Source organism: Neofelis nebulosa, chromosome 15 (assembly GCF_028018385.1).
Source record: "Neofelis nebulosa isolate mNeoNeb1 chromosome 15, mNeoNeb1.pri, whole genome shotgun sequence".
Classification (NCBI taxonomy): Eukaryota; Metazoa; Chordata; class Mammalia; order Carnivora; family Felidae; genus Neofelis; species Neofelis nebulosa.
The window spans coordinates 1414436-1438188 of NC_080796.1; the positions used below are offsets into that span (position 1 = coordinate 1414436).

General features: G+C 41.5%; 1 protein-coding gene across 1 annotated transcript in view; it reads left to right on the top strand.

Annotated features, from left to right (window-relative positions):
• Positions 1–23753, top strand: part of LOC131495870 (ankyrin repeat domain-containing protein 26-like) — a 181545-nt gene that overhangs the window by 18844 nt on the left and 138948 nt on the right. Inside the window, exons 5-8 of the mRNA XM_058701044.1 lie at positions 2798–2834; positions 8226–8298; positions 16568–16658; positions 20509–20545. Coding sequence (XP_058557027.1) covers positions 2798–2834; positions 8226–8298; positions 16568–16658; positions 20509–20545 — 238 coding nt within the window. The remainder of the gene's footprint in view (positions 1–2797; positions 2835–8225; positions 8299–16567; positions 16659–20508; positions 20546–23753) is intronic.

Consider the following 23753-nt stretch of genomic DNA (forward strand, 5'->3'; position numbering starts at 1 on the left):
CTGACATCATGATTTCATCTATTCCTTTTAAACCTTTCTTCAAATGGATAAATAGGGATGTAGGAATTTTCAAGGCAAATACCAAGAAAAGAGATTCCAGGAAAGGTATTCTGTGACATAACCTTCTGACTGTAACCACGTGAAAGACATCAACCGAAATAATAAAATTGCATATAATGCAGTTGTGTTAGAGGCATCCCAATGACACCCAGATTTGATTATTCACTAGAAGAGCTCACAGGACTCAGCATATAGTTGTAGTCATGCGTGTGGCTTGGTATGGGGACAGGCTAGAAAGGCCAATGAGCACCGAGCAATGGTGTATGGGGTGAAGGCCAGAGGAAAGCAAGCGCAGGCTTCCAGGAATCCTTTCTCTATGGAGTTAGCAGGATGTGCTAAATTCCTCCAGCATGAAATTAGGACAGCACAAGTGAAATGTTGTCTGCCAGTACGAGGCTTATGGATACTCAGTGCCCGAGGTTTTCATCAAATGCTAATCACATAGGCATCTTCTCCTTAGCATGTCCCCAAATTCCAGGTTTCCACCAAGGAAATCAAGTGTACAGCCTTAAGGACATTGCTTGTACCAGCACTTAGGCACAGTGAACCACTCTTAACCAGCTAGGGAATGGTGGGAACCCTCCTGAAATCCAAGATCCCAGGGAACCACCAAGGGCCAGTCATTCAAGTAGGGTGTTCTGAGGGTAGCCATCTTTGGCCTGCTGGATGAAATCTGTTCTGCATAGGAATTATAGCCCTGACGTCATTTTTGGTGGTGTCTTCAAATTTTGTTTTGCTAGCATGGAGCATGATGGCTACCATGGTACTGGTTTCAGTTTCATCATCCATATGAAGTAGGTATTTGTATAAAAATTACAAGGGCAATATGAGGTCATTATAATCTTTTTTTTATGTGATTAAGCTTTCATTATGATTCTTACGTATGATCAACATAATGATTTTTGATTTAAAATTAGAATGAAAATCTCGTAATTATATGGAAAACCCAGGTTTGATTCCTATGGTGCTGAACCCCTGTTTATAGGTATAAGATTTTGGATCATATTCATCAATTGTTTTGTTGCCTAAGTATACAAATAACCGTTGTATTTTTGTGTTTTGTGTATGCATTTTCATACACTTCCAAATGGGAGACAGTACCCCTATTGTGTTACTTTGATCTCTATTTTAATGTTCAAGGTGACTGTATCATGAGTTGGTATATGCTAAGAGTAGCTTCAATGGAAACCATATTTTGTTGTTTTTGTTGTTTCATACATTTAATAAGCCTGATGTTTTACATCAGTTTTAAGTTCACAGCAAAATATAATAGGAAGTACAGAGAGTCTGCATATACCATACCATGCTCCCGTACACGCCTAGCCTCCCCTGTTGTTAACATCCTGCACGACAGTGGTCCATTTTTAGTAGGAATTTTTTATTTCAGTTCCTTGGTTTAGTTTTGAGTGAGAGAGCATGCATGCGTGTGAGCAGCCAAGGGGCAGAGGGAGAGGGGGGAAAGAATCCTGTGCTGTCAGCCCAGAGCCTGATGCAGGACTTGATCCCATGAACTCTGAGATCATGACCTGAGCTCAGATCCAGAGTTGGACGCTGAACCGACTGAGCCACCCAGGCACCCTGACAACAGTGGTGCATTTTCTATGGACACGAACTCTTCATTTGGAGGCCAAGTCTCTAATTTGCATTAGTGTTCAGCCTTGGTGTCATACGTTCTATGAGTCTTAACAAATGTGTAATGATGTGAATCCACCTTTGTGGTATCGTGTGAAAGAGTTCCACTGCCTTAAAAGTCCTCTGTGCCGTGCCCGTTTCTCCCTACATTCACCCCAACCCTTAGCTCCATAGCCTTGCTCTTTCCAGGTGTCATATAGTTAGAATCATAGAGTGGATGTCTTTGAATGTTTAGAAAGTGAAAATATCCTGGTAATTGAATGTAGGCATTCAAGATATTCTTTGCCCTTTGTTTTGTTTAGTTGCTCATCAGTAGAGGATCTGATGACCTCTGCCTTCCATGACAAAAAGTATGATTTCTCTAGCTGTGTGTCACCTAATGAGGAGGGTTGAGAAAAATGACCTCATGAACCACTACAGAGCACTCACATTGGGATCCTCCTCCTCTGTGATGTGCGGCGGGTCTAGATAGACTCTCTAGCAATGGAAGGAGACAGCCTCAAGAGGTTAGAACTATATCAAAGTGGAATGCCAAATCTTTCCTTCTTACCTTACCATTGGAAATAAGGCCAGGGAGAGTCTGTTTGCTATTGTTTGGCCATGCTGCCAAGTACAATAGCTATAGAGCACACGTTGTGAGGGGGTGTTTCCTCCTAAAACTGAAGAGTGTCTGCTGAAGAGCTGGGGAAGTTCTGCCGTGTTACAGCAAAATAAAGATATTCTCTTTCAATTCCTCTAGTAGTGGAAGTCCAGAAAAATCATGCTAGCTTCAGTCTGACATTGTCAGCTCATGATAATCATTCTCCGAACGATACCCGTTTCCTCCAGTGTCACAGTGTCGGTCAGCGATGGCCATTGTAAACATCAGTTCCCCTGTAGGTGTCAAATTCTGATAAAACCCATTCTTGGTTTTGGTCAATATAGAGGAGAAAGTAAGATTTCTTAGTGCTTTAAGCCTATGAATGGTATAATTACCATTCAGTGTAGTGTGGTTTCCAGGTGTGGTCCAAAAGCAATAGTTTTTGACAAATCATAAGCCGTACACTTGTAATTTTCCTCTATTTATCGATTGTCGATTTAACATGTATTTTGCTTTCTTCTTTAGGAGCAGATAAGAATGCTGAGGAAGATTCTAGAGCCAGGTAGGATTTTTATGGATTTGTAAAAATGACATTTGCTGGGGCACCCGGGTGGCTCAGTCGGTTAAGGGTGTGACTCTTGATTTCAACTGAGGTTTGTGAGTTCAAGCCCCACGTCGGGTTTTGCGCTGACAGCCTCCTTGGGATATCTTTCCCGATTTCTGTGGGCACTCACTCTCAAAGTATAAAGGAATGAAATGAAATGAAACGGATAATGAAAGGAAAGGAAAGGGAATGAATGAACTGAAAATTATGTGTCTCCTAAGGGAACGCAGAGAACAAAAGCAGTTGTTGCGTGTTCTACACTGGACCAGACACTATATCCTATGGGTAACATCTGTTCCGTTATATAGTCATTGTATAGCTTTGCCAAGTAGCTGTGCTATTGTAGCCTACATTTTATTCCTTTGTCAACTGTGGTTCAGGGAGGTTGATGACTCGACCATGATTCCATAGTTCACGGGTTGCTGAGGGGCTTTGCCCATCAGCCCGTGAAGCTTCCACATCCATTCCCTGGTTCCTCAGCAGCACTGAGATGAAGATACAGATCCTAGGGCAGATCAACTCAGAATGTCAAAGGTAATGATGTCGGAACACTAATTTAGGGTTTGCTTAAGAACCCAGGTTAGTCCAAGCATTTGGCCTCATATATTTGACCACTAGTGCCAACAAAAGTCATTAGTGCAGTGGTAACTAGTCCCTTGTTTTTACCATCCGAGATTTTAGGGTGGATGTCAGCTATGGCCATGGTGTCAAGGCTTTTACATAAAAAGCAAGATGTCGTCAGGCAACTCCTTAGATGTAGTGATATCCCCTCTTCTTGAGACAAATGAGTTTTCTGTAAGGGAAGGATATCTAGTTGTAGACCATGTTACATTAATTAAACTCACTCTCTATTTCGAGGATATTGCTATATGATTCTCTGTTGCCTAAGTTCCCAGGCTGGTTTCCCTTTGGGCTAGTATCCTTGTCTAGTTCTAAGAAGCTTTTTGGTTTTTTTGGAGTTGTTTTTTTTTTCCAATGACTTTTTGTACTGTGTTTTTGCCTTTTGACTTTCTTCTCTTTTTTCCTTGGTATTTCTTCTTCTTTTTTTTTTTCCAATAATTTCCCCACTTCTTCCAGCTAAGGACTCTCCATTTTTCCAGAGGCCAAATCAAAAGCAATTAGAGTCTCCAGATGTAGGGATCCTCAGAGATTAATTCTTCAAAACACCCTCTGGTGTGTCAACCTATGTTTAACCTCCTTGCCCAATGGTTGTTTCCCTGGAGAATTTGAAACTCAAAAGAGATTGAAGTGACCTATTGGGATATGATAAGTGACAGAAATGCGACTTAAATTCTGGTTTTCTTTCTTTCTTTCTTTCTTTCTTTCTTTCTTTCTTTCTTTCTTTCGTTCTTTCCTTTCTTCCTTCTTTTATTGTCTTGATCTTGCAGGCAACTGTTTTAATAATAGAAGCCTGGGGAGTGGGTCTAATGAATACAATGAAGGAGGGTAAGAATCGAATTAGCAGAGGAGACCAGGTTTCAAGGAGAACAACACTGAGTTGGTTAGGAATACGAGTTTGAGAAAAGATGTCAGAATATGGGGGGTTATGCCAAGTGAGATAAAGGTGAATGACAGGAATGAAGGACCCAGGATTAGGGGAGTTGTTTAGAAAGACATATTCAAATAGAGAGTTCAAGAGGGTCGTGACCAGGTTTCTGCTTTTGTGTGTGTTGGTTTCATTGAAGGTGCGAGCATACCTCAGATTTTCTGATGAGAGAGATTAAAAATCATTTGAGCTTCTGGGCAGAGTCTGTTTACAGCAGATAGAAATATGATATCCCCTACTTCCACCCCAACTGAGGGAGGATAGCTTAGATCCTCTCAAGGAATTGGGGGTGGGGGTGGAGATTCCGAACATCAGAGATGTATGGCCCAAGGCAAGCTGTCTCCTCACTCCACCTCTTTTCCTCAATCTGTGATGCCCTTCCCATGTACTTGTAGGGCTGGGCAGGGGTAGGTCTGACTTGTCAAATCAGTAAGGGAGCTTCATCTGGATCGGTGATAACATGCCTATGTTGAGGTGACTGTGTGGATGAGTGAGACTCCCAATTCGCTTGTTCTCCAGGAGCAGGACATGGTTCTTACCCTCGGTCATTGGAGCCCATCCTTGTTGTAGGAGTGTATGGCTTCATAGGCTAAAGATTGAAAGGTTGGGGAATGCCACAGAACCGTGCCAAAGAGTGATGTAGGAGTGGGATCTCATAGGGAAGAAAATATTCAGGCAGCGTATAGAGAAATAGAGGCACAACTACCGGGACCATTTTGATCACAATCTCCCTCCTTGGGTAGCTGAATGCCCCTGAAGGCTTGGAGTGTCTTGCTAGTTATTATGGACCTAAATAAGGCAAGACCAGTGTGGGAACAAAGTTGGCCTTGGGAACTTTGAGTCTGTCAATCTCTAGTTAGTACTACCACTCATAACGTAGAAACCTAAACTTTGATACGTTTACTTAAACGGAGGTCTACGTGACACACAATGTAATATGTGATGCAACAACTCTGGATGTTTCACCGTGATCGCCATAAGCGTAGCTCCCATCTGTCAATGTATGAGGCTATTAGGATACCACTGACTAGATTCCCTATGCTGTACCTTTGAGCCTTGTGATTTATTCATTCTATAACTGGAACCCTGAACTTCCCTCTCCCCTTCCCCCATTTTGTCCATCCCCCCACCTCCCCTCCCTTCTGGCAAGAGTCAAATCTCTGCATTTATGGTTCTGTTTCTGCTTTTGCTCTGTTTGTTCATTTATTCCCCTTTTTACATTCTGCACAGAAGTGAAATCATATAGGATTTGTGTTTCTCTGTCTGACTTATTTCACTTACCCTCATGCCATCTAGGTACATCCATGATGTTGCAGATGGCAGGATCTCATTCTCATTTAGAGCTGTATAATATTTCATTGTGTGTGTGTGTGTGTGTGTGTTGTCTCTTCATGTATTGGTGGACACTTGGGTTGCTTCCATATCTTGTCTATTGTAAATAATGCTATAATAAAGATAGGGGTGCGTATATCTTTTCAAATTAGTATTTCCATTTCCCTTGGGTAAATAAATACCCAGTAGTGGAATCACTGGATCCTATGGTATTTGTGTTTTTAATTTGTTGAGGCCCCTCCATACTGGCTTTCACTGCGGCGATACCAATTTACATCCCATGACCGGTGCACAAGGGTTGTTTTTTCTCCACACCCTGAGCTACCCTTGTTGTTTCCTGTGTGTGGAGACTGAGCCATTCTGACAGATGTGAGGTGAGACGTCATTGTGGTAAGGTTTACACATTTAATTTTCAACCATTTCAGAGCATTCCCTGCCTGTCATATTTGGTTATGGAAACTGAGACTGGGTCTTTCCTGGAGATTTCACAGGTTAGGAGAGGTCGAGGCCAAATAGAGAACAGAAAGCTTTTTTTAAAACAGGGTCCAAATTGTGAAAGACCTGTACTCTGGAAACCGTAAAACACTGATGAAGGAAATTGAAGGTGACGGAAAGAAAGAGAAAGACATCCGATGCTCACAGATGGGAAGAATACATATTTTTAAAGTGTCTACACTACCCAAAGCCATCGACAGATGTCATGCAATCCCTGTCAACATACCAACAGCATTTGTCACAGAGCTACACAAACAATCCTAAACGTTGTATAGAACCACAAAAGACGTTGAATGGCCAAAGCAACATTGAAAACGAAGAAACCTGGAGGTATCGCAATCTCAGCTTTCAAGTTCTATTCCAAAGCTGTAGTATTCCAAACAGTATGGTGGGTACTGGCGTACAAAATAGCCTCATCGCTCAGTGGAATAGGACCGCAAACCCAGACATAAATCCACCACTGTATGGTCAGTTCATCTTCCACAAACAGGAAAGACTATCCAGTGGGGAAAAGGCAGTCTCTTCACCAAATGGTGTGGGGACAACTGGACAAGCCACATGCCAAAGAATGAACCTGGACCAATTTCTCTACCATACCCACAAATAAACTCAAAATGAATTAAAGACCTAAGTGTGAGACTTGAAACCATAAAAAAAAAAAAAAAATCCTTGACGAGAACACAGGCCGTCATTTCTCAAACTTTGGCTGTAGCCACATTTTACTAGTTATGTCTCTTGAGCCAAGGGAAATAAAGCAAGAATAAAGTTTGGGGACTATATCAACCTACGAAGCTTTTGCACAGTGAAGGAAACAGTCAAACCTGAAAGGCAACCTCTGGAATGGGAGAACAAATTTGGAAATATTTGGCAAATCCAGTAAAGGGTTAGTATCCACAATGTCTAAAAACTTGACACATGTCAACATCACCCCCCTCCAAAAAAGCCCAGTTTACCAATGAGCAGTACACATAACCAGACCCTTTTCCAACGACAACATACAGATGGTCAACAGACACATGAAAAGATGCTCCCCCAAACTACAACGAGATACCACGTCACACCTGTCAGAATGGCTACACTCCAAGACACAAGAAGCTAGTGTTCGCGAGGATGTGGAGACAAAGGAAACCTCTTGCACCGTTGGTGGAAATGCAAATGGGTGCGGCCCCTGTGGAAAACAGTATGCAGGTTCCTCAAAAAATTAAAAACAGAACTCTCCTATGATCCAGTAATTGCACTACTGGATACTACCCAAGAGAATACAAAAACATGAATTCCACGGGACACACGCACTCCTGTGTTTATTGCGGCATTATTTCCAACAGCCAGCGCAAGCGTCCATTGACAGCTGAGTGAACGAAGAAGAAGCCCTACATGAATGTATGTGTGTGTGTATATGTATATCCATACACACACACACACACACGCACACACACATGCACACACACACACTGTAATATTACTCAATCATAAAACAATGAAATCTTGCCATTTGCAATCACCTGGATGGAGCCTGAGGGTAGTATGGTAAGCAAAGTCAGGGAAAGACAAATACCATATGATTTTACTCATGTAGCACTTAAGAAACAACAAACGAGCAAAGGGAGGAAACAAAAGGGGAGACAAACCAAGAAATAGGCTCTTAACTGCAGAGAAGAAACGGATGGTTGTGGAGAGCAGGTGAGTGGTGGGAAAGGTGAAAGAGATGATGGGGATGAAGGAGTGCCCTTGTCATGATGAGCACGGGGTGAGTATGGAGTTGGTGAATCACTATATTGTACAACTTAAACTACTATAACTCTGGATGTTTCTATTACTGGAATTAAAATAAAACTTAATGACAAAACCAGAGGCCAACTTTTCATTATACCAAGAAACTTCGTGGAATAAACAGATAGGTGACCTTTCCCTTAACTTTTTTAAATTTTGTTTTTAAATGAATGAACATGTTTTTGTTGTATTTTTTTGCTCTAAAGGCTTTCTGACAAACCTGGTCCTGACGATTCATGGTCTACCTCATCTAGCGAAGACTTAGATTTTGGTACCAAGGTAAAGTACCCTCCCGTGAAACTCACTTTCCTGCTCTGAATTGAGTTTTCTCCCTTATTCACTCTGAAAATTTAAGAGGAGCCTGTGTATCATCATTTTATGTGTGTCATGGAAAGTTAGCAAGGACAAACCACTCTACAGATACATGACGCGTTGAATGTTTTGTTTTGTTTTGTTTTGTTGTACTTTGGTAAATCCTACAGGTGGAGGCTGATAAATGAATGGGCTGGAAAATATATAATGACCGTCAAATTATATTGGGAAAAGCTTTCCCACAATGGAGGCAATATGACGTTTGCTTAAGGATAAGGATTCTTACTGTGATCATAACATGACTGCTAATACTCATGCCTAAATGAAACCTGATTGGGTCCAAGTATCTATTGTAGGTTGCCCCCCGCCCCGGGCACGTTTTATTTTGGTGAGATACAGCATTTTCCTTTGGCTCTATCCTTTGTTCTCCATTTAGAATAAAATCATATTAGAAAATGTAGAAATTTAGATGTTTACATTATTTCTCAACATTTACCTTACAAAGGTGTTCTCCTGTAGTTTTGAAATAACTCCATGAGGGGTAAGTTAAAATTGTGCATCTCCCCGAAGAATACGTATTTTGCTGAAAAGAGTAGCTCTATGGGCAGAGGCTCTTCATAGCCAAGGTGTCAAATTTCTAATTTCAGAAATCTTGCCCATTCTAGCTTTGAACACTATCTCCTCCTAGTCCTTGTGTCAGATTCTAAAATTTAAAGTTTCAGACATCTGATATTTGTTTCAGTATTCATTTCAAAGCCCCTAAATCATGATAAGCTCCTGGAGGTTAGGGAACGCACTGGTTTGACTCCTGGAGCTCCTAAAATAAAGTCTTGCTTGGAAGAAGCAATGCCATGGTTTTTGAATGTGAACAAATGAGTAGGGAAATGGAATTCCGTAGAATGGAGTTTGAAAAGTAACCAAATACGCATGATATATCACAATTAAATATGTGAAGTTAAAAAGTCAGGCTTCAGTTTATATTCCGTTTTAGTGTTTAACATGTATACACGCAAATGAATTCTATTGAGGAAATCAGGAGTTACATAAGAAAGAAGGTTACAGTCTATTTTTAGTATCCTCCCATTGTGAGCTTAGAATTGCAGAGAAAAAGTCCTCAGCCTTTGTTTGTTTAACCCCATCTGTGTCCCATTACCTACATCCTTTGAAGGTTCCCATTTCTTCCTAGAATTCTCATTCCCAATTCTTTCTCCATAGTGAATGTTGACGTGTTAGGAACCTCTCTTTTTCTGTTCTTTTGTTAGTCTAGTAATAATTTCTAGCTTTTCGGAAGCGAAAGATGCCAGGAATTGAACAATGTATTTATAGTGAAAAAAATTAAATTCTTTATTACAGTATTTATAACCAGATAACTGTAGAGTGATAAGAGTCAGTATTATTAGGGATATACTGTGAGTCAAAGCCTCTCTTTTACATAAATATTATATAGACAGATACATAGGTAGATGGATATGGATATAGATAGATAGATATAGATAGATAGTTATAGGTAGAGATATATATAATATACACATATATACACATATATATTTACACATATATAAATACACACTTATATGTATACATATTTATGTTCACCTAAACGTACACACACACACACACACACACATATATATATATATATATATATATATATATATATATATACATATCACACATATATAAAGACATATATTTTTAAAAGGTTTAAAAGGGACTATTTTTCATAGTATATTCCCAATCCTACTTATGTACCTGTTGAAAAATGTATGTTGTTTCCACTTGCCTTCTTTGGCTCACATTTTTCCTTTTCTTTTTTGTCTTAAGCTCATGCTTGATTGATTGGTCATTTGTTTTTGTTTTTGTTTTTGTTTCCTTTTTCCCTCTTCTCACCCCGTGCTTTTTACGGTATTTTCAAAATTTTTTCAAAGTTTATTTATTTTTGAGACAGAGAGAGACACAGAGTGCAAGCGGGGTAGGGGCAGAGACAGAGAGAGACACAGAATCCAAAGCAGGCTGCAGGCTCCGAGCTGTCAACACAGAGCTCAAAGTGGGGCTGATAACCACAAACCGTGAGATCATGACTCATGAGCTGAAGGTGGATGCTGAACTCACTGTGCCACATATGTGTTCCCCGCACCAGGCTCGTTTTTAATGGTTTACCCCTACCCTAATTTGTCCTTGCAGAAACGATTTCTTTAGTGTCTGTTCTTTTAGTACATCACTTTCTGTCAACTCCATTGTCAACATATTGGTTATGGAATTCTACTGTCTGTGTGTGGTTTCCATCCAGGACTCGTTGCCCCACAAGGTTTATTATTCTTGTTTTTCTCTTTCTTGGAAGGGGCTGAGCTAAATGTTTTTGAAATGTTTGCATTTCTCTTGGAAAGGGAGGGAGAGAGAGAAAGAATGAGCAAGTGCTCGTTGTTGTGATCTGACAATATGCAAGGTATGATCTCAGTCCTTTTATATTTGTGGAGGGCTGTTTTGTGACCCAGGATGTCACTTGGAGACATTGGAGAATGTTCTATATGCACTTAAGAAGAATGTGCGTTCTACTGCTGTTGGGTGAAAAGATCTTAATATATCGGTGTTGATACCCGTGTATATAAATGTATATATATGAGGCCAATATATATCTATGTATATCTGAATACATCTGGTCCAGTGACACATTGGATCAGTGTTTCCTTACTGATTTTCTGCCTTGACGATCCACCTTTTGCCATGAGTGGAGTCTTAAAGTCGTCTACAATCATGGTATTTGTATGTATACATTTAATCATGTTTGTGAGTAATCGATTCATACGTGTGGGCGTTTCACTTTGGGGCCATAAACATTTGCAGTTGTTAGCTCCTCTTGATGGATAGACCCCTTAATTACGACCCAATGCCCTTCTGAATCTGTTACTACAGTCTCTGGTTTAAAATCTAGTCTGTCTGGTGGAAGTGTGGCGACTCCAGCTTTCTTTTGACTTCTAGTAGCATGATAGGTGGTTCCGCATACCTTCACTTTGAACCTGGAGGTGTCCTGGGGTCTAAAATCAGTTTCTTGTTGACAACATATAGATGGATCTTGTTGTTTGGTTTTGTTTTGTGTTTTACCCATTCTGATTCCCTTTGTCTTTTGACTGGGGCATTGAGTCCATTCACATTCAGAGTGATTAGTTAAAGATATGGATTTAGTGTCATTGTGTTATCTGAAGGTTTCATGCTTTTGGTGAGGCCTCTGGTCCTTTGTAGTCTCTGCTGCTTTCCACTCACAGAGTCGCCCGTTAGGATCTCCCGCAGGGCTGGTTTAGTGGTCATGAACTCCATGAGGTGTTGTTTGTCTGGGAAAGCCTTTCTCTCTCTTTCTATTCTAAATGTCAGCCTTGCCTGGGAAGGGATTCTTCGCCGCAGATGTTCCCATTCAGCACATTGACCGTTTCCTACCCCTCCCTTCTGCCCTGCCAAGTTTCTTTGGACAGGCCTGCTGCTAGCCTTACGTGTCTTCCCTTGTCGATTAAGACCCGTTTGTCCCTAGCTGCTTTCAGAATCCTCTCCTTATCTTTGTAGTTTTCCAGTTTCGCTATGGCATGTCGTGGTGTTGACCTGGGTTTGTTGATTTGGAAAGGAATTCTCTGTGCCGCCAGGACTTGGATGCCCGTTTCCTTCCCCAGATGAGGGAAGCTCTCAGCTATAAGTTGTTCCAAAAAAACCTCCTGCCCCTTTCTCTCACTCTTCTTCTTCTGGGACTCCTAGGATGTGGCTAATATTTCATCTCACTGAATCACGTAGGTCTCTAGTACCTGCCTCGTGATCTAGTCATTTCCTTCCTTTCCTTTCCCTGCTTCATCTTTGTCCACAATTGTATCTTCTGTTTCACCGATTCTGTCTGCTGCTTCTCCCGTCCTTGCTGTCACTGCATCTAGTTTACTTTGTATCTCCTTTACACCATTTCATGTTCAGCGTTCATCGTGACGATTCCTTAGGTCCTTGATCTCTGAAGCAGGAGATTGTCTGCTGTCTTCTATGCGTGGTTTCAAGCGCAACTATGCGTCTTATGAGTGTCATTCCAAAAATGTGCTCACCTATATGGTTTCTGTCTCTTTTGCGCCCTTCTCTGGCTGTCCTTTCTTCCCGGAATTTTTTTTGAGGGGAATTCTCCGATTTCGTCGTTTTGGCTAGATTCCTGCCCTTTATGTGTGTTAATCGCTTGTTCTGTGTCCCACACCTGCGAGTACTACTGTAATAAAAAGAGCCCCTACACTGTCCAGGGCCTGGCAGTTGAACAAATTTTTTTTGAGTGTGTTGTGTGCACTCTTTGGGTGCGTCTTTGGCTGCTGTCCTCGCTACTTGGAGTGGCGGTTTGGGCCTTCCACCAGGTGTGCTTTGATTTGTTTGTTGAAGTAATCCTGGAAAAAAGGGGAAGAAGGTGGGGAAGAATCCTTAGCCCAAACAAAAAGAGAAATGACTGGAGTTGAAAAAAAGACCAGGAAGTGACTCAAAGGAGCTATAGGGCTTAATCCAGAAAGAGAGGGAGGAAAATGAAGAAGGAGATCTAGAAAAGTATAGAGAAAATGTACAATCAAACAAACAAAGAACCAGAACAGAGGAACAAAGGAAAAAAATATATAGATATATCTCTATATATCTATGTATAGATATATAGGTATATATTAAGATATATAGATAAATGTAGATATATAATTAGTTTTGACCCACGTGAACTCGAGACTACTAGGCTGTTTCCAAAGGGAGAAGGGGAAAGAGGAGAGTAGAAAGAGAAAAAAGGGAAAAGAGAAGAAAGGGAAAGCAAAGGAAAGAAAAGATGGGCGCTTGGGTGGCTCAGTAGGTGAAGCGTCTGACTCTTGAATTTGGCTCACGTCATGTTGTCACTGTGGGTGGGTTCGGAACCCCCAACAGGTTCTGCAGTGAGAGCATGGATCCTGCTCGGATTCTCTCTCTCTCCCTCTCTCTGCATCTCTTCTGCTTGATCACTCACTCTCTCTCTCTCAAAATAAAGAAATAAACATTAAAAAAGAAAAGGAAAGACAAAAGAATAATAACTCAAATGAAAACAAACAAACAAACAAACAAACAAACAAACTAAGATAGAAAACCGGAGGAGAGTTGTCTATTGGTGCCTGGGACCGGTGGCTGTGCTGGTCTAGAGCAGGGGCTGTCTGGTCCCATCAGTGTCAGTCTCACTCCTATAGAGAAGCAGTTACGAGGCACAGAGTGTCAGGGTTTGGTGTAATGGGCCTGCCTTCACTGAGGCTCACTGTCCATTCCCTGAAGCCCCACGATGTTGGTCATGGGGAGAGACATGGCGACACCCCATCTATCCTGCCCACACGAGGTGTCTCAAAACTCACTGTTTAGGCTATCCTCACGGAGTAGCCTGGGGAGCTGGCTTGCCTTGCTGCACAGTCCCCTGTGCCACCCGAGCACTGAGCTGGGATTCAAAACCCTGTAGGATCCCGCTTTGCTCGGACCTGGTAGTGGAGTTGCGCCACTCTGCCCAGTGGACAGAGGGCCTCTGGCTCGTGCCTGCATGGTCTTTTTCCCTTGGGCAGGGCAATACCTCCCCTTTCCACCATACTCAAGGTGTTCTCTCCCAGTGTAGCCCTGAGATTGCTACCAAGCCTAGGGGCGGCTCCCTCCCCACCAGGCATGGGAGGTGGTAGCTCTGGTCGAGAGAAAGTGTGGCCGCCTTGAAAATTCTGTTTTTTACCCTCTAAGGCTGTTTTCCAAAGTAGAAACTGGCTCTCTGGACCTCTCCTTGGTCTGTGGTCCGGACAGGCTTTCTCATATCCAAATGCACGTCCCACAGCCTCTCTCTGTCTCTGCCTTCCTTTCGTTTCTCCACCAAAGGCCTTCCCCCACTCCATGCCTGTGCTGCCCATTTTATTTCTCCCAATTCTCATACACACCCTTCTGTCCCGCCAAGCTGTCACTCTGCACCTGTGGAGATTTTTCTGTCCCTCTGCAGCCTGTATTCCTGGTATTCCAAGTGTTGTGACCTCAATACTGCTGTGTTTGAGGGACAAGGGGAATTCTGATCCCCTCCCCTGCCATCTTAACTCCCCCCTCCACCTTTTGCTTTGCTTTTCGCAATTTCAAAGTTGGCTGCCTAATCGACTAAGTCACCCAGGCCCCCCAAAGAATACTTGTTTTCGATGGGAAGATGTTCAAAGGCCAATAAAATGGCCCTTGTGTCCAGAAAAGAATGGAAAGTTAGAATGGGTTTTTGATGTTCTCATTTGGGGCTATAATAAGTTCCCGTAAGCTCTTAGCGATGACATCATAAAGGTATACATTTGACCCTTGAACAAGATGCGTTTGGAATGTGGGAGTCCACATACATACAGATTTTTTTCAATAAATACAGTACCATCCTGTAAACATATTTTCTCTTCCTTATGATTTTCTTTTTCATCTTGTTTTTTTTTTAATTATTCATTTTGGGAGAGTGAGAGAGGACAGAGCACGTGAGTAGGGAAGTGGGGACAGAGAGAGAATTTTCATCAGGCTCCACACTGTCAGCGTTCAACTCAGGAAGTATAGATCATGACTTGAGCCAAAGTCAAGAGCCTGACCCTGAACCGACAGTGCCACCCAGCACCCCTTCCTTACGATTTTCTTAGTAACCTTTCCTTCAGTTTATAGTGTAAAAATACAGTATGTAATACATATAACAGGGAAAACATGCATTAATCGACTGTGTATATTGTTGGTAAGCTCAGCATTCTGTTATCCTAACCCTGACCTCCCACGCTCAGTTTACAGAGTCAATGGCCAAATTAGGCCGAAAAGGTAGATTAGACCTAGAGAGCATATACAAGCAATTCTGCTTTAACGTTCTGGTTTTCAATACATATATACTTTTTGATTTTTAAGTGTGATTGCTTTTAAAGTAGGAAATTCAGTAGGAATTTTTGTTTTTTTTTTATTTGGTTTTGAGGTTTCAAAAGATATTTGTGGATTGTCGAGGGCATGGCCATCAGAGCCCGTAACCCTTGCTTTGTTCAAGGGCCAACGGTATAGTGATTGGGTACTTTTGAGATCTTCTCAGTGAGATTAGTGTAAATGTTTTGACCTTAATTAATTGGTCCTTGTATACTGAGTACGTACCAAGCAGTTAGCTGCTGAGTGTACAAGTGGAGGGTTTAGGTTGTTGTGGTCGGAGCAGAAAAGTAAGTCAACAGCAGTCTGTTAGAAGTCACAATAAAGGCTTCATCGATAGGAAATGGACAATGTTAGTTGAGAGAATATTGGGGGCGTTTGTAGTGAGGATGAGGATGAGAGTGGGAGTGGGAATTTTGGTAGTCAGAAAAGATCTGAGAGTGGCAAAAGGTGCCAAGTGAAAGATGAGAAGGCCCAGTCGTGTAGACCGTGGCGAGGGACATTCTGGACAGAGAGGACCACGGATCATCATTTTACTCCAACGCCTTAGAGTGACCAAGCTGTAGGAAGGCTCACTCCATCATCATAATCCTTATTATTATTGTTGTGTGTAAAAAAGAAAATGTGCATAGTGAAATGAGTGCTTGGCACATTTTAGGTGACTGAGACATACATGTTCTTATACTTGCCGTTTGAATGCTTACTACACATTCTGAAGAGTTCCATACCTATATCTACATTGTTTCTGCTACTAGTTCATCACAATTTTAAGAAAAGTTTCTCTTCCAACCTTGCCGTTCGATCCAACCCTTCTTTCGTCAAGAAAAAGGTCAAGCCTGTGTTTACCTAAACGAAGCAGCAGCTTCGACAGTGTTTTGTTGATACACAACATGATATACTCCAAAGTTTCTGATCATGTGAGGTATGAATTGACACTGAAACAAATGTCTGCCATTTTATTAGAAGCAGTTTTCCTTTATAGCAAGTACACTTTTAAAGATTCTGTTTCAAAACTTATTTCAAATGTCCTTTCATTTTGGTCAGGAATGCAAAGGAAGGGGTTTTGTTAGTTCCTTTTTGAAATCTGCATACAAGCCAGGCTTCTGCCTTTGAAAGTATTTATTCTGGCCTTCCATGATCCGTTTAGAGAGTCAATAGCCAAATGAAGATTCAAAGGGACGCTGAATCAAGAGAGCATATATGAGGTTTTGTATTTAAATGTTTTGGTGTTCAATACGGTTTTCTTATTTGTAAGTCTGATTGTTATTAAAGTCATAAATTCAGATATTTTCTTGGAAAAGGATTAGGAAGTCTTCACGCAACTCATTACTGATGCTACTTTTAACAGAGTATGTCTGAGAAGCCCAACAAATATGTCCCTCATGTCTCTGGAGCTGTGGATCAGAAAGGGCAAAGTATATTAAATGGACAAGTAGAAGGTAAGCACTGTATTTTATTCAAAGGTCATTTGACAGAATGTTGATTGAAAACAGGAATACTGATATATTCTAATATCTAAAGAAAACGGCCTGTTAAGTGCATAGGAAAGAGAAAGAGATGTGAAAAGGAGATAAGTTGCATATCGTATGTGGTGTCAGCAACAGATTAAATTGAGAGTGCCACCAAAGGAGCTAAATGACTAGTTCCCTTTCAAGACACTGGAAGGCCTAAGGAACCTCAGGAAAGAAGAGACGAGCCAAACAGGGAATGATGTGAATGGCGGAGACTACAGGGAGTAAATGAAGGAAAGTAAGCCGGTGTGTATTGTGTTTCTACTGGAAGGTGGTAAAATACACTAGTTCTTTAAAGGGAAGAGCAGACTATTTAAAATGCAGCAACACTATCAGGTGAGCTTCTCGTACCAGAATTTGCCAGAGTAGTATCCCCAAATGTTCCCACTCTTACTGTGATCCTCACTGTTGGCAAGACATTAAGGACTGACCTAGCTGATGATGCAGAGTTATGTCCTAACTACTACCATGGGTGAACATAAGCATTTGTAGTCAATGATAAATGTATATACGTTAATGCCTTATAAAATGGGGGTACTTCATACGGTAGTATCATTTAGGGCAAAATAAGAGAATTGGAAGGAGGGTCAGATAGGGAGACATCAAGATAACTCATCTGACATTTTGGATGCCGTATTTGTGGCTTTTGATTATTTTGGCAATAACTGCCTTTAATAGGTGAACTATATTTTTAATGTTCTAGGAACATAAGGGAAAGAAACAAAAGAACACTATAATCAGTAGTATGTTTTCATATTCTGTCTGACAGTTCTGATTGTTGTAGAATGATCCCTGTTACTTCTTTGATTCCTACCTGCCAGAAAAATGAACTAAGTCCTAGGTAGTTGGAGAAAATTAACTGATTTTTCATATTTCAGAGAACTTTTATATGGTAGAACATAGGGGCAATCACCAGGATTTGCTCTCTCCCTCTGTTTGTTTTTTTTTTCAGAGTAAAATAAGATTGTTGCTTGTTTCACACTTTCTGACATCATGATTTCATCTATTCCTTTTAAACCTTTCTTCAAATGGATAAATAGGGATGTAGGAATTTTCAAGGCAAATACCAAGAAAAGAGATTCCAGGAAAGGTATTCTGTGCCATAACCTTCTGACTGTAACCACGTGAAAGACATCAACCGAAATAATAAAATTGCATATAATGCAGTTGTGTTAGAGGCATCCCAATGACACCCAGATTTGATTATTCACTAGAAGAGCTCACAGGACTCAGCATATAGTTGTAGTCATGCGTGTGGCTTGGTATGGGGACAGGCTAGAAAGGCCAATGAGCACCGAGCAATGGTGTATGGGGTGAAGGCCAGAGGAAAGCAAGCGCAGGCTTCCAGGAATCCTTTCTCTATGGAGTTAGCAGGATGTGCTAAATTCCTCCAGCATGAAATTAGGACAGCACAAGTGAAATGTTGTCTGCCAGTACGAGGCTTATGGATACTCAGTGCCCGAGGTTTTCATCAAATGCTAATCACATAGGCATCTTCTCCTTAGCATGTCCCCAAATTCCAGGTTTCCACCAAGGAAATCAAGTGTACAGCCTTAAGGACATTGCTTGTACCAGCACTTAGGCACAGTGAACCACTCTTAACCAGCTAGGGAATGGTGGGAACCCTCCTGAAATCCAAGATCCCAGGGAACCACCAAGGGCCAGTCATTCAAGTAGGATGTTCTGAGGGTAGCCATCTTTGGCCTGCTGGATGAAATCTGTTCTGCATAGGAATTATAGCCCTGACGTCATTTTTGGTGGTGTCTTCAAATTTTGTTTTGCTAGCATGGAGCATGATGGCTACCATGGTACTGGTTTCAGTTTCATCATCCATATGAAGTAGGTATTTGTATAAAAATTACAAGGGCAATATGAGGTCATTATAATCTTTTTTTTATGTGATTAAGCTTTCATTATGATTCTTACGTATGATCAACATAATGATTTTTGATTTAAAATTAGAATGAAAATCTCGTAATTATATGGAAAACCCAGGTTTGATTCCTATGGTGCTGAACCCCTGTTTATAGGTATAAGATTTTGGATCATATTCATCAATTGTTTTGTTGCCTAAGTATACAAATAACCGTTGTATTTTTGTGTTTTGTGTATGCATTTTCATACACTTCCAAATGGGAGACAGTACCCCTATTGTGTTACTTTGATCTCTATTTTAATGTTCAAGGTGACTGTATCATGAGTTGGTATATGCTAAGAGTAGCTTCAATGGAAACCATATTTTGTTGTTTTTGTTGTTTCATACATTTAATAAGCCTGATGTTTTACATCAGTTTTAAGTTCACAGCAAAATATAATAGGAAGTACAGAGAGTCTGCATATACCATACCATGCTCCCGTACACGCCTAGCCTCCCCTGTTGTTAACATCCTGCACGACAGTGGTCCATTTTTAGTAGGAATTTTTTATTTCAGTTCCTTGGTTTAGTTTTGAGTGAGAGAGCATGCATGCGTGTGAGCAGCCAAGGGGCAGAGGGAGAGGGGGGAAAGAATCCTGTGCTGTCAGCACAGAGCCTGATGCAGGACTTGATCCCATGAACGGTGAGATCATGACCTGAGCTCACATCCAGAGTTGGACGCTGAACCAACTGAGCCACCCAGGCACCCTGACAACAGTGGTGCATTTTCTATGGACACAAACTCTTCGTTTTGAGACCAAGTCTCTAATTTGCATTAACTTTCAGCCTTGGTGTTATACATTCTATGAGTTTTAACAAATGTGTAATGATGTGAATCCACCTTTGTGGTATCGTGTGAAAGAGTTCCACTGCCTTAAAAGTCCTCTGTGCCGTGCCCGTTTCTCCCTCCATTCACGCCAACCCTTAGCTCCATAGCCTTGCTCTTTCCACGTGTCCTATAGTTAGAATCATAGAGTGGATGTCTTTGAATGTTCAGAAAGTGAAAATATCCTGGTAATTGAATGTAGGCGTTCAAGATATTCCTTGCCCTTTGTTTTGTTTAGTTGCTCATCAGTAGAGGATCTGATGACCTCTGCCTTCCATGAAAGAAAGTATGATTTCTCTCCATGTGTGTCACCTAATGGGGAGGGTTGAGAAAAATGACATCATGAACCACTACACAGCACTCACATTGGGATCCTCCTCCTCTGTGATGTGCGGTGGGTCTAGATAGACTCTCTAGCAATGGAAGGAGGCAGTCTCAAGAGGTTAGAACTTTTATCAAACTGGAATGCCAAATCTTTCCTTCTTACCTTGCCATTGGAAATAAGGCCAGGGAGCGTCTGCTTGCTATGGTTTGGCCATGCTGCAAAGTACAATAGCTATAGAGCACACTTTGTGAGGGGGTGTTTCCTCCTAAAACTGAAGAGTGTCTGCTGAAGAGCTGGGGAAGTTCTGCCGTGTTACAGCAAACTAAAGGTACTCTCAACTCCTCTAGTAGTGGAAGTCCAGAAAAATCATGCTAGTTTCAGTCTGACATTGTCAGCTCATGATAATCATTCTCCTAACGATACCAGTTTCCTCCAGTGCCATAGAGTCGGTCAGTGATGGCCATTGTAAACATCAGTTCACCTGTAGCTGTCAAATTCTGATAAAACCCATTCTTGCTTTTGGTCAATATAGAGGAGAAAGTAAGATTTCTTAGTGCTTTAAGCCTACGAATGGTATAATTACCATTCAGTGTAGTGTGGTTTCCTGCTGTGGTCCCAAAGCAATACTTTTCAACAAATCACAAGCCGTACACTTGTAATTTCCTCTATTTTTCGATTGTTGATTTAACATGTATTTTGCTTTCTTCTTTAGGATCAGATGAGAAGGCTGAGGAAGACTCTATAACCAGGTAGGATTTTTATGGATTTGTAAAAATGACATTTGCTGGGGTACCCGGGTGGCTCAGTCGGTTAAGGTGTGACTCTTGATTTCAACTCAGGTTTGTGAGTTCAAGCCCCACGTCGGGTTTTGCGCTGACAGCCTCCTTGGGATATCTTTCCCGATTTCTGTGTGCACTCACTCTCAAAGTATAAAGGAATGAAATGAAATGAAACGGATAATGAAAGGAGAGGAAATGGAATGAGTGAACAGAAAATTATGTGTCTCCTAAGGGAACGCAGAGAACAAAAGCAGTTGTTGTGTGTTCTACCCTGGACTAGACACTATATCCTATGCGTAACATCTGTTCAGGTATATAGTCATTGTATAGCTTTGCAAAGTAGCTGTGTTATTGTAGCCTACTTTTTATTACTTTCGCAACTGTGGTTCAGGGAGGTTGAAGACTCGACCATGATTCCATAGTTAATGGGTAGCCGTTGGGCTTTGCCCATCAGCCCGTGAAGCTTCCACATCCATTCTCTGGTTCCTCAGCAGCACTGAGATGAAGGTACAGATCCTAGGGCAGATCAGCTCAGAATGTCAAAGGTAATGGTGTCGCAACCCTAATTTAGTGTTTTCTTAAGAACCCAGATTAGTCCAAGCATTTGGCCTCATATATTTGACCACTAGCGCTAACAAAAGTCATTAGTGCAGTGGTAACTAGTCCCTTGTTTTTACTGTCCGAGATTTTAGGGTGGATGTCAGCTATGGCCATGGTGTCAAGGCTTTTACATAATAAGCAAGATGTCGTCAGGCAGCTCCTTAGATGTAGTGGTATCCCCTCTTCTTGAGACAAATGAGTTTTCTGTAAGGGAAGGATATCTAGTTGTAGACCATGTTACATTAATTAAATTCAGCCTCTATTTCGAGGATATTGCTATATGATTCTCTGTTGCCTAAGTTCCCCGGCTGGTTTCCCTTTGGGCTAGTACCCTTGTCTAGTTCTAGGAAGCTTTTTGGGTTTTTTTGGAGTTTTTTTTTCCCCCGTGACTTTTTTGTACTGTTTTTTCCTTTTGACTTTCTTCTCTGGTTTCCTTGGTATTTCTTTTTTTTTTTCCAATAATTTTCCCACTTCTGCCAGCTAAGGACTCTCCATTTTTCCAGAGGCCATTTCAAAAGCACTTAGAGTCTCAAGATTTAGGGAACCTCAGAGGTTGATTCCTCAAAACACCCTCTGGTACGTCAACCTATGTTTCACCTCCTTGCCCAATGGTTGTTTCCATGGAGAATTTGAAACTCAAAAGAGATTGAAGTGACCTATTTGGATATGATAAGTGACAGAAATGAGATTTAAATTCTGGTTTTCTTTCTTTCTTTCCTTTCTTCCTTCTTTTTTGTCTTCATCTCGCAGGCAACTGTTTTAATAATAGAAAGCTGGGGAGGGGTCTAATGAATACAATGAAGGAGGGTAAGAATCGAATTAGCAGAGGAGACCAGGTTTCAAGGAGAACAACACTGAGTTGGTTAGGAATAATAGCTTGAGAAAAGATGTCAGAATATGGGGGTTTATGCCAAGTGAGATAAAGGTGAATGACTGGAATGAAGGACCCAGGATTCGGGGAGTTGTTTAGAAAGGCATATTCAAATAGAGTGTTCAAGAGGGTGGTGACCAGGTTTCTGCTTTTGTGTGTGTTGGTTTCATTGAAGGTGCGAGCATACCTCAGATTTTCTGATGAGAGAGATTAAAGATCATTTGAGCTGCTGGGAAGAGTCTGTTTACAGCAAATAGAAATAAGATATCCCCTACTTCCACCCCAACTGAGGGAGGATGGCTTAGATCCTCTCAAGGGATTGGGGGTGGGTGGTGGAGATTCCGAGCATCAGAGATGTATGGCCCAAGGCAAGCAGTCTCCTCACTCCACCTCTTTTCCTCAATCTGTGATGCCCTTCCCATGTACTTGTAGTGCTGGGCAGGGGTAGGACTGACTTGTCAAATCAGTAAGGGAGCTTCATCTGGATCGGTGATAACATGCCTATGTTGAGGTGACTGTGTGGATGACTGAGACTCCCAATTCGCTTGTTCTCCGGGAGCAGGACATGGCTCCTACCCTCGGTCATTGGAGCCCATCCTTGTTGTAGGAGTGTATGGCTTCATAGGCTAAAGATTGAAAGGTTGGGGAATGCCACAGAACCGTGCCGAAGAGTGATGTAGCAGTGGGAGCTCATAGGGAAGAAAATATTCAGGCAGCGTATAGAGAAATAGAGGCACAACCACCAGGACCATTTGATCACAGTCTCCCTCCTTGGTAGCTGAATGCCCCTGAAGGCTTGGAATGTCTTGCTAGTTATTATGGACCTAAATAAGGCAAGACCATTGTGGGAACAAAGTTGGCCTTGGGAACTTTGAATCTTTCAATCTCTAGTTAGTCCTACCACTCATAACATAGAAACCTAAACTTTGATATATTTCCTTAAACGGAGATCTACCTGACACACAAAGTAATATGTGATGCAACAACTCTGGATGTTTCACCGTGATCGCCATAAGCATAGCTCCCATCTGTCAATGTATGATGCTATTACGATACCACTGACAAGATTCCCTATGCTGTACCTTTGAGCCTTGTGATTTATTCATTCTATAACTGGAACCCTGAACTTCCCTCTCCCCTTCACCCATTTTGTCCATCCCCCCACCTCCCCTCCCTTCTGGCAAGAGTCAAATCTCTGCATTTATTGGACTGTTTCTGCTTTTGCTCTGGTTTGTTCATTTATTCCCCTTTTTACATTCTACACAGAAGTGAAATCATATAGGATTTGTCTTATTCTGTCTGACTTATTTCACTTAGCCTCAAACCATCTAGGTATATCCATGATGTGGCAGATGGCAAGATCTCATTCTCTTTTATAGCTGCGTAATATTTCATTGTGTTTGTGTGTGTGTGTGTGTGTGTGTGTGTGTCTGCGTGTGTGTGTGTGTATGTGCTTGTGTGTGTGTGGTCTCTTCATGTATTGGTGGACACTTGGGTTGCTTCCAAATCTTGTCTATTGTAAATAATGCTATAATAAAGATAGGGGTGCATATATCTTTTCAAATTAGTATTTCCATTTCCCTGGGTAAATAAATACCCAGTAGTGGAACCACTGGATCCTATGGGATGTGTGTTTTTAATTTGTTGAGGCCCCTCCATACTGGCTTTCACTGTGGCAATACCAATTTACATCCCATGACCGGTGCA